At 39.3% G+C, this 12,054-nt stretch overlaps 1 protein-coding gene across 1 annotated transcript in view; it reads left to right on the forward strand.

Annotated features, from left to right (window-relative positions):
* Positions 1 to 12,054, forward strand: part of KIF26B (kinesin family member 26B) — a 295,966-nt gene that overhangs the window by 91,769 nt on the left and 192,143 nt on the right. Inside the window, exon 3 of the mRNA XM_061365793.1 lies at positions 5,415 to 5,948. Coding sequence (XP_061221777.1) covers positions 5,415 to 5,948 — 534 coding nt within the window. The remainder of the gene's footprint in view (positions 1 to 5,414; positions 5,949 to 12,054) is intronic.

Below are 12,054 nucleotides of genomic sequence, written 5' to 3' on the forward strand. Positions count from 1 at the left end.
TAAAGAGGTGGGATATAACTCTGCAGAGATTTTTACTGCAGTTGCTAGGACAGTGTCTTTGCAAGTTCGTGCTGGAAACGGGCTAATGTAAAAAGCCTTTTTCTTATTCCACTATGATTTCTGTCAGTCCTTTTACCAGGTTCCTTACTTACAGCTCCCCATTTCAGGATTGCCTCCTCTCCCGTCTCCCCAGCATGTAGTAGCAGTGCTTACATGGGACAGTCTTGCTGGGTAAAGGAGTGAATTTCAGAAGGATAAGGGAAATAGGTTCTCCTTTTCTAGCAAACATGATGAGGGATTTCCATTTGCTGAGCTGGGGGTGGTAATAGATGCCTTAAGTGAGGAAGGCATATTGGGTGTGAGGGAAGTCTTCTGTAGCAGGGAGGGTAAGGCAGTGTGGTCTTAAAGAAGGGGGGGCCACCCCACTTCACCCTTGGTCTTGTTCGTGTGCAACTTTGGCTTCTGCTTACCAAAACACTGCTTGTGCTAGCGGAGATACTGCCGCCTTAGATAATTGATTTTTAGCAAAGTTAACTGATTTTTATCCAAGGGTTCCCAGCTCAGTTTTATGGTACAGTGCTACTAATTTATAGATGTAGTGTGTATTCTGTCATACTTATTTGAGGAAAAGCTCCTGTTGACTTAGTTTTATTTGGGCATACTTTTGCTTTAACAGAAGTGGTGCCATTGTAACAGTGAGAGGCTGTTTTTCAACTGATGGGGCTCCGGAATGCTGAAAACAGCAAATCTCTGAAATGTAGCCTATCAGGTGGTAGGACATGTTTAAATTAGGGTGCACAGTCACCTGGAAAATAGCCCAAGTGCCTCTGGAAAGTAAACTCGCAAGTATAATCTCTTTATTGGGCTGGAAACTGCACCCTCAAGAAGGAAAGGAGAACAGAGGAGATTTATTTGTTTGTTTCATAGAGACCAACCATGGACTAACAGGATTCTATTTAGAGCAGAGATGTTTGTACAGCCATGGAAAAACACGTGTTTTTTATAAGGGTTAAGGCTTCCCTCCTACTAATGTTTCTTAATTAGTTCTTTTACTCCCTGCCTGTGGAGAGTGAGAGTCTGGAAAACACACTTCTTCCTAGGCAGAACTTTGATTGTTGCTCTCCTCTAGTTCTCCCCTCCCTGTATATGATGGATTACATACCAGCAGTCATTGCTGGCTGACCCTTTCAGAAACAAAAGAACTTTATGAGTCTTCTGTGAGCATCTTCAAGTGCAAGCTGACCTCTGTGATTTAGTTAGTATTGACTGCTTTGTTTTTCCCTGAAGAGCAATGGATATTATTGATGTTGAAGGACACAATTTGATAAGAAAGTCTTGAGATCCATTGTATAGTTGAATTTTCTCTGAGATACAGTAATGACATCAGGTTACAAAATCTAACTTGTCTAGGCTATAGTTGACCAAATCAAATATGGCTGTACACAAAATCTTAGAGTGTGTCCTATACTAGTGTCTGCCTGCTATATGTCTGTAAAAACTTAGTATATGTGTGAGTAATTTGTATATGAATCTGTGATCAGCTGAGTTCCATGTAACACGTAAAAATGCAAATTGCTTGTCCTATTTCTTGCCTGCTGCTCTGTCCACCAGTTGAGCACTGCCTGTTTTCATCACATCTCCTTGTGAGGTTTGTGTGAATGCATGAAACAAGCTGTGCTTCATGCTGAAAGTGGTTGTTTGCTTTCTCCCTTGAGGAACATGGGCAACAAGCTGGGTAGCAAGAATGAAAAGATTATTCTCTTTGTAGTCTTCTTTCCTAGAGATGAAGTTAAAATGTCATGAAAACTACAGCAAGGTGCAGATTTATGAAGAAAGACAAAAGAGACGAGGATGCTTCTACATTACCATATGTGATCATATAGTAGTGCTGTTCCTCCTCCTCTGTGAGGTCAAGACTGCATTCACCCTGGTACAGCTGTGTACGTCAGTGTTTCTTAACTAGCACTTGTTCGCTGGGTACATTTTCACTAGGTAAAGCAAGAATTCCATAGCATACCTGTCTATGGTGGTCTCTAAAAAGCGTAACTTCCTTACTCTTCTGATTTTCCCATGTAGGTTTTTAGCTCAGGACCAGAGATGAGGGGTTAGTTACTAACTGGTTACAGTGGAGAAGGTGCACAACTAAACATAGCTGGAATTGGTGTTTACTTGAGCTTGAAAACTCAAGGGTAATATCAAAAGGCTTCTTGCAACAAAGGTCAGTATGCACTCTGCTTAGTTCGCTGCTGCCTTGTGCTTTGGTCTGTGTTACGACTGATCTGAAGCTTTCTGACCTCTTACCAGCCTTCATTTCTTTGTTATAAGAATAGGTGTTTATAGTAACGCTGTTTATACTAAAGATGGGTGAACTATTACAGCAATCAGAGAAACCATCATGAACCTTTGCCCTGAACTGAAACCAAACTCTTTTGTGATTTGTAAAATTCTGTTTCAGTTTTCAGTGTCACTGTACTTTGTTCTGCCAGGACTGGAAATGAGTGCCAAAATGTAAATGGTATTTCCAGTGTCAACCTCAGATTTCACAAGCAGATCTACTCTCATGCCAGGGAGTGTGGAGTTTCTTAGACCTCACAAGTGTCACAAGTAGTGAGTATAACCTTTCCAACTGTGCTGCTTAGTGCAGCTAGTTCAATGTGCTTATCCAGTGAAACTTGTCCATCACTATTTCATATGAGACAAGATACTGTTTACTGAACTAATAAGCATTCCTAGGGGAATGTGTGCAGATGATTGCTTACAGATGAAATACTGAAAGTGCCGTGTAGCTGCATTTCCTTGCTATTCAAGCAAGTGTGTAGTGACTGTCCAGCTTTGGCATCCTTCCTGCTAAATGTGTTGCAAATCTGTCGTCTGATTCTTCTGTGAAATTACAGGGGAGCTTTCCAGTGCAGAGTAAGAAACTAAACTCTCTTTTAGGCTCTATCAGTTTTGTTTTGAGAGCAAAATGTGACTAATGTGTCTCTGGAACCTGAGATTCTCCAGATTTATTTGTTGTCCTGTTGGTTTTTCTCTTTCATATTCCAGACTTGGATCCATCTAGTAGAGTCCAATAGATGAGTAGGGCCAATCTTGGGAGCAATCAGTTCAGGCTGTGTCTGTGTCCTTTCTGCTGCTGAGGAACAGTCTTTCCTCCTTCCCTTTTCCCTCTGTCTGTTTATTGTTGTATCAGAGAATGATCTGATGTTTGTTTTAACACTGAGATGAAGCTGAATTCACTGCTGTCCAGCACTCGTTAAAGTTGGTGTGCTACTTGAATATTTACATCATGCTGACATTTGCTTACTTTAGAGATAGCTTTATTTCCTTGGAATATTTATCATAGTATCCAGGAATTTCCATGTTGAACTGCTGCTGGATATAATTACCTGGGTTCAAGAGCAGTTGCCTAAGGGAAGTTAACTTTCAAAGAACATCAGCTAGCTCTGTGGCAGTAGCTAGCTGAAAGAAGAATTGACAAGGATTTTTCCTGGACTGACGTGGAGCAGACTGGAAAGAAGACTCGCACCTCTCTTCAGCTATATAGGTATCCTTGTCTAGTTCATTATGGGAAGAGAAGAGAGTCCTTTCCCTGTATACCTGGCATCATGGATAGGGTGCCTATATCTGATGTGATCTTTTGACCTACTTATGGTCTGGTATGCAAAATAAGATTTGACATCTTTTGCATCCTGTTTTTTCCTCCTGATTTCCACCAGTCCTTTTCCTGAAGGGTAAGGGGAGGAGGGTTGGTGCACAATCCAGTTCCTGCCTTCCTGACACAATTTGATTCTCTGACCCCCCTTTGTTGCATAGAATAGAAATGACCAGCTTGAGGCTTGATCAGATCTCAGCCTCCTGTTGTTTCCCATCAGCTTATATGACTCTCTTGGGCTTGTGGGGCTAGAACCACTCTTTCGCTGCTGTGCATAAAGAGGCACCATGATTTATGAATCAATTAATCACTGCATGCTGAGGAGCTGTTCACGGTAGTTAAACAGTGAAAATAAAATGCTTGAGTATATAATAAAGATGGAGCATAATGACTATGACCCTCTACCAATGAGTTCTCTTCCTCCCTGTATTATATGCCCTACCCATTCTTTCCTGGCACAGCCAAACTGATAAAGCCACAAAGATGAAGAAGAAAAGATTCTGATACTGTCTGTAAATCTTTATGAGCAGTTGCAAGAAGGCCCACCAATAAGTCTCCAAAGCTTGAAGGGGGCAGGTGAAGTCTGCCCTGCCCTGCCTGGCCTGTAAACCCCCAAAAATGTGGTGTGAAATTCCCAAGAAGTAGTTCCATCACGGAACTGTCATTGTTTGCTCTGTGTAACAAACACATCACTGCTGTGTGTTTCTAAAACTGCATGATACTGTAAGAACTAGGCAAGTTTGGTAATAAGCCCCTGCTATGATTGCTGTTCATGTTCAGAGCTTACTGAAGCACTTTGCAATTTAGGCCAGTGCTCAATGACTGTAGTCAGATCAGGGTGGCATATTGCTCTGTGGAGAGCACCGCTGACATTCAAACATCAGCCCATGAGGTAAGCATATCAGGCAAGAGGTTTTAAACCTGATCACACAGTTTTGCCCCACAACTATGCTTTCCAAGAAAATTATTCTTTACACATTATTTATGCTATACATGTGCTATATTCTAAGTAAAATTAATGTTTTATTTTATCTTATCAGTAGATACCTAAAATAGTCATAGAACATTTTATTAACAGGAAAGTTGTTGGGTTTTTTCCTCCCCCCCCTTTTTTTTGCTTGTTTTTGTTTTTCACAGTTTGAACAGTGTATTCTTGGTAAATGAAATGCTGAAAAGCTCTTGAAAACTTGATCGAATGCCCATCTGTTTTGAATTCTGAAAAAGATTTGGGGAGAGTGATGATACTTGGTTTTTTTTTCATTTTTTTTCTCTATAGGCAGACATTGAAATGTTACATTTTTGTTGCAGAGTATTTCCTGGATTTTCTGATTTCCCAAATCTGGGACTGATGAGTAGATGGATTTGTGAACCTTGCTACAAGCCCACTGGTTTTAGTGGAGTTGCTCTTGGTCTCGCCTCTGTAACTAAGAGTATTTTTCATTCAAGCCAGAAATTAGGTGCAGTGGTGTGAAGCAGGTTAATTTGTTCTCTCTGCCATGAGTTGAAGCTTGCAGTGAAATTATAATATTTGCCACTTATCAGTAAAAGAAATTTTTCTTTCCAAGACAATCTCGTTTCTCATTTTTGTTCAGCTCTGCTGCTGACATGCTGACTGTGTCTAATGGCCTTTGTTTGCATTTTAAGCTTATCTCATAAATTGGCTTTTGAAATGCATAATCAGCAATAATAATGTTTCACTGTGGTGACCATAGTTAAACATTTCTCTCCTGTCCTCCCTTCCCCTTTTCTGTTTGATTTTTAGGACCCAGGTTTCTCTTCAGTGATTCATGACAAGCTCCAAGTTCCTAATACCATTCGCAAGGCATGGAATGAGAAGGATAACAGATGTGATGTTTGTGCCACACACCTGAACCAGTTGAAGCAAGAGGCCATTCAGATGGTGCTGACCTTAGAGCAAGCTGCCAACTCAGAACATTACGATGCCTCACCAGGCTCTCCCCCACCTCTCTCCAACATCCCAACATTAGTGAGTCCCCGGCACATGGGCAGCCTGCAGCCCAGGGACTGGGCATACGTGCCTGCTCCTTATGCTACATCTAATTATACAGGCTTTATTGCCAATAAACACAGTGGAAAACCGAACACTCTAGGAATTGTCAATGGGGTGGAGAAGAAAAATGGCTCTCCTGGACACCAAGCCAAGGTCAGCTTTCAGATGGCCACCAGCCCCAGCAATGGTAATGTTCTCAACTCTGTGGCTATCCAGGCTCATCAGTACCTTGATGGCACCTGGTCTTTGTCAAGAACAAATGGCGTCACTCTATATCCTTACCAAGTAAGTATTTTAAAACAACAAAATGTATTCTTTTTCTTTCCACTGAAGTTTGTATGGGCATACCTAACACTGCTTGCTCATGTTGGGTAGGAGTAGAGCCCTTCATATGGCTAGCACCAGAACAAGGAGTGCCATAAATTCCTGTTTCCCTGATAAAGGACTGTGTTGGGTAGATGCAGATCACAACCAGCATTAATTGGAACACCTTTCATTAATTTAGCTATTAGTAACAAATGTTATTAAAACAAGCTGTTTGTGATAGGAGATAACCAATTATAAAGTATATGCAATTACTCCCTCACACAGTTCTCACTCTTGATCCTAATACTTGGTTGGAGGAACAGCTGGGAACCAACCACACTTGTTTACTCCCAAGTGTAAAGTGGCGTTAGTGCACCAGTGAATTCTGGGTTAGTATTCAGGAATTACCCAGAAGGCCTTTTTGTTCATCATGTGTGCATATGATCCTGTGGTCTTTGTCTGCATATAGCAGGTGCTACCTTCACTAATGTGTTCTAAGTTACATACATTCTTACTGATGCTAGTCTGTGCTGGTGGCCTTCAAGAATCAGTTGAATCTGCAGGTCTTTTGATTTGTATCAGTTCTCATGGATTCAACAGGTCCACAAGTCTCCAGAACTTAGCAATTCTAAGGGGATTTTTGAGTACTTCTCAACATGTTCTTTTCCTCCTCTTTGGCCTGCTATTTTCTGGTATACCACAGTCATAAATACCTGAGAACCCATCCACAGCAACTGGCGCAGAAGAGGCTTTTTTGACAGGAAGTAGGCTTTCTGACACACTTAGCTGCAGGTGGTGGGATTTTCAGAATGCCCAAGCACTTGTAGATTGCAACATAAGCCGATTATATCTGAGTTCTCCCAGCCATCCCTGTTGGCTTCCTTAGGCACATAAATATCTTTCTAGTAAGTTATGAACAGATTGCAAGATAGATCCCTAAATTAATATTTAACATTTATGAGTATGAGTAACTGATACTACAGACAGAAAAAAAAGTGATGTTCATAAGCATTAAGCTGTTGTCATGCACCAAAGAAGACTTGGTAAAACCAGAAGTGAACTAGTTATTTTATCTGGGAAATATGTGACTTTATAGGTCTGTGGATTTATGCTCTAATGAACCTGAATCACATTTGGGCAGGTCAGTATGCGATCATAGTTTGATCTAAGGAAAAAAAAAACCCTAAACAAAGAATGCATATTAAGAAAATGCAATAATTATTATTTGTATTGGTAAAAATGAGTTCAGTTTTATTGCACACACAATCTTTTAGGTTAATGTTCTATGAAAATGTGTTTTTTGTTTACTTCTTGTTGATGTTCATAGTTCTCAAATTGTTCATTTTGTCTTAAAAATACTCATTAAGGAGAATCTGATGTTCAGAACTTTCCAGACTGATCCTTTAAGTTGGCTTCAGTCAGATTAAATACTGTTGCCTACCATTTCCTCCTCTTTGATAAACCTTGAAATAGAAAAGATGACCACCCCTCTTGCAAAATAAAAAGCAAAACCAAACAACAAACCAAAACCGAACCAACCAGCCAAAAAACCGCTAACAAAACCCCCAAACAAACCCAACAAGAAATAACCCAAGAACCCCAGACAAACTGAAAAAGCCCCAAAGAAACCTAGCATTGTTGGTCTGTGATGGACTGTGTTGATAGTAGTTTTACATTCTCTTCAAGATTCCACCTTCAAATGTTAAGATTCTGACTTTACTCAAGTGTCACATTTAATTATCCAGTCAAGGAACAGTAATAAGTAGCTTTTGTCTTTAAAGATGTTGAAAGGCTTTTAGCGTTTGGTTACGTAGTATCCATACCAGACTGGGAATTAATAAAGTAAGAAGAAAACCTTTTCGAAGTAACTTGCTTGTAATTTGAAGTAGTAGCAAGATGCAAACTTTGCTTTTTCTGCTTTTGTCTACAGAAACCAATCTCATTTTCTACACATTTTCAGGAACATTTTAATCTCCTATATAGATACATTTTCTGTTATACACTTAGAGGTACAAACCTCTGTTGGGGAAGAACTGTAGGAAGATGAATTTGTTGTCTTAATTAAAGCCCTTTATTTGAAGGTGAATTAAGAAAAGAGGCACCAGCTACTTACTTGCAAATGTATATACATTAACTAAACTTTCTTCCCTTCCCTTAAGAACAGTGATTAGAAAAACCTCACTGTATTTTGGCTAAGAGGAATAGAAAATAATTTCTTGGGATAAAAGACCTTGCACTTCACACAGAGAAGTACAGTACCCTTCTACATCATAATCTTGTTAACCTAATGTCCAGGGAGAAGTCAATCTCATGGCTTTAGACTAAATGACGCCTGTTGTAGACACCTTTCATTGTAAATTAGCTGCTGTTAGAAAGTCTAGAAAACTTGACAGAAATGGTTGAGTACCTTGAAAATTGTGTTTTCTTCCTTGAAGAATCACCAAAAAAGAGAAAACATTACTTTGAAAGTGACATTCTATGGCTCAGAATTGACTCACGGCAATTTTAGGCACCAAAAAGTATTCCTACTTTTGGAAGTTCTAGGATGTTACTTCTTTCTTAGGATCTTCCCCTCCAGACTGCCTAAAATTAGTACCTTCTTAGGAGGAATAAATTACAACTTAAGTTTCAGTTCTGGTAGAAAAAAAAAAAGAACATAACCCAAAGTGAGTGTTGTAATATTGTAAAGCTCAGCTATGGCAGTAGTATAGGGCAAGTCTCAATTGACATACCACTATGCAACTACTTTTGCAAAAAGAGTAGTTGCTATCAGGAGTAAGTAAAACAAATATTAATTTATACATTACCAGATTTAGTAACGTTTTGAAAGTCTGAAAAATAGAAGAAGTAATACTGTCTTCAACTGGAGATACTTGTCAGTTGTAGAAGAAACTTTCTAATAATTTCATGGAAGCATTATAGGAACTCATCAACTGAGTATCCTAAGGGTAAGTCAGAGAAATAGCTGCTAACAATTGATTAGGCAAAGTTGGTCTTACCTGGGGATTAGGAGATAGTGCAGATGACCCTGTCAGTCCCCAACAGCCCTATTTTATGTGATTCCATATTTAGCCACCCCTTGACAGGACAGAAAGAAAAACTAGTTCCAAATACCTGTGATGTCCTGTAAGCCTGGCTGACAAGTGAACAGCCAAAGCTGTTTTCTGCAAGGGGCTGAGTCAAATTTTGCTGGTGATTCTCTTACAAAACAGAGAATCGAAGGCAGGGAAAGGGAATTGATTGATCTTAAACAAAAAACATGTTAAAATTCTTCTACTAGCACTTGAATGCTGAAATGGTCACTTGGTCAGGATAGGAGTGACCCCTTTCTATTGAATACATGTAGGAAAATACCAGCCAAAATGCAATAGAAATACATCCAGAGTCCGGAATTTGTGCTGTTTCCATCACTAGTAGGTAGCATTCGTATACCCTGGGGATCAGACTGTGCCTTAATACTTGTTAGGGCTTCTGCTGAGCTCCCTGTCACTCAAAGGGATTTGAGTCCTTCCCTGCTCAGAGAAAACTCATTTAAATTGGTAAGGCTTTACCTGAGAAGGGCTGTAATTATTTGTGCAGCTGTTGATGTGAATTACAGGATATCAAGGTGCTAATTACATTTCTGTTGCTTAATGGTTATTGCATAACACCCCTATCAAAAAAGAAACCTTTAGGCCTGGGGTACTAATGTAGGAGCAACAATCCAAATACTTTGGTGAAATGATTGCTTTTCATAGTTTTTATAGAGAATGTGGTACTAAATTGAATGCCTAATGCTTTTATTACTTTATTATCCAAAGCTGCTAAAGTAGCTAAACCAAAACCACTGTCTTAAAGAATAAGTTAGATTTATGTCCATAGTAGTTCAGTGTGATTCAGAGTTTGCTTTCAAAGGGAAAGGAATTGAAAATAGTGACTAGATTAAGGTGGTTACACTAAAACACTTTTTCTGGACTAAAAATGCTCCATTACTTAGAAGTAGGTGTTCCTCTTTAGAATGGGCACTCTCTTTTAGCTTAAATTAACTGCATGGCTCTTACACGTCGGTGTGCCTCTAAACCAAAAGCATGGCATTATGTGCATTGCGGTGCGAGCTGCAGAACATAATATGGTGGTATTTCCTCAGTCCTGTAGTTACTTTCCCGGATCTGTGTAAGAATCTTTAAATAGAGTATTTAAAAAGGCAAAAACCCAAAAAACCCTTTAGCAGAGTGCGTTTGGTAGATCTGAATGACAGGAAGGTAAGAAAGAACCAGAGCACTGGAAAATGCCAACTGTTTCAGGAGCAATGTGGGCCATGAAAGGGAAGGATGGGTAACAGAAATCATGGCTGTTGATGTGGGTGAGCACCTCCTGTTCCAGACCTTGAAGTCGTGAAGTTTGAATTTGGTAAGGAAAATCATAGTACATGTAAGGATTTGAGTAGGGGTATTGTGAGCATAATGATATTTAAGAGAAAAATGTTCCTTTCTCCCTTGCACTTTAAAAGACCCTTTTGACCAAAAGTTTAGAAAATGAGATCTTAAACTGCTGAGAGCCTCTTGGCCCCAAGCATAATGATATTGAGCCTATTCAGAGAATAATCAAAGGCTTTGTTTGTGTACAATTGATGAAAGCCTACAGTCTGTGCTGTTTCCTCTTTATGTATAATGTGTGTTTAGAAGAACAGTGTTCCCTGGGAAAGTACCAGCTTGTTCTGGAGTATTGCAGTGATGAATGGTTTGTTTGGAGTTTACTCAGGTCATAACTGTCTCATAACACATCAGTTCTTTCAGGCACAGGCTTTTAAAAAGAAGCTGGTTGTGATTAGAGTTGGGCACAAGATGGAGAATACAGATACAGAGCCAGCTTCTCTGTGTGAGGTATTTCCATCTAGGACTTCTATTTCAAATTTTTTTTCAAAGTCACTGCTGTCTATTTTATTTCTCTTCCACTTGTTGCTGCTTATTTCTTTTCTTAAAGTATTCAGCAAGATAAAGATAAAATGTTAATGATTGCTACAATAGTGCCAAGGTTGTTTAAGTAGCTTCTAAAGCGTATAATGCAAGGTACAGAAATCAAGTTACTTGCTCCATGTGTAAACTAACAGGTGCCTTCTATATTTATTCCATGCTTCCTAGAAGGAGACTTATTTTGCCAAAGCATCTTTGCAACAAGAGAAAAAGGGATTTGTACACTGTCTCTTCCAGTGCCATGTTCTTACATGACCACACACAGTTCAGTATGAGATACCTAATGCAGGAGGTATTTTGCCTTTGTGCAGTTAGCTTTTGGTCCAGAATATTTTTGATGGCTTATGTTTCAATAGCAGTCACTGAATGTATGAGATCTACATTATAGTGTAATGGCTCCCTGAACATAGAAATCTTTTTCTTGCTATTACTGAAAGGTCATAAATGATGATATTGAACAAATGTGTGTAAATTCTTGTACTAATGTTTTTTTTTTTTCATTCTGCAGCATGGTCTCTTAACAACAAAATAATTCCATAGTGAGACTGAAAGTGCAGAAATTTTATATCCAGTGATTGTTTGACTGGGCCAAGAAACAGATTGTCAAACAAATTCATCGGCACTGAAATTATATCCCTGCTTAATTACCTCTGTTGCCCTCTTCCCCCATGCATTAGCTATCTCTGAAGTGGATTTCCTCTGACTAAAAGCCTTTTTAAACCACATCACTAATAATTAGATATGACCCAGTGTATGTGATCAGCTGACATTTTGCCATGATTGTTTGATCATTCAATTTGTATATTACAGAAGTTGTCTATTTGTATTTCATTCCTCCTGTCTACCCGCTCAGTTAACAGCCCAGTTGTATACCAATTCTCTAATATCATCAAGAAGTCTATGTGAACTGTAGGAGGGGTTTCTTTTTTGCATTACTGTGGTGTGATTTGATCTCTTATGGCATTTTTATGCATGGCTTAGTGCCCTTAGAATCATTACTTTCCCCCTTCATGATACTGGGGTGGCCAAGGGAAGAAAGAGGTAAAGAGTATCCCATGGACTGAAAAGAGCTAAGTAGGCTTAGCCTGCGAGTATGAAAACCCCATGACTCAATTGTGATGTGAGGAAGAAAT

Source organism: Neopsephotus bourkii, unplaced genomic scaffold (assembly GCF_033783945.1).
Source record: "Neopsephotus bourkii isolate Nb327-2 ecotype Australia unplaced genomic scaffold, CSIRO-AGI_Nbou_v1 NB_1292, whole genome shotgun sequence".
Lineage (NCBI taxonomy): Eukaryota > Metazoa > Chordata > Aves > Psittaciformes > Psittacidae > Neopsephotus > Neopsephotus bourkii.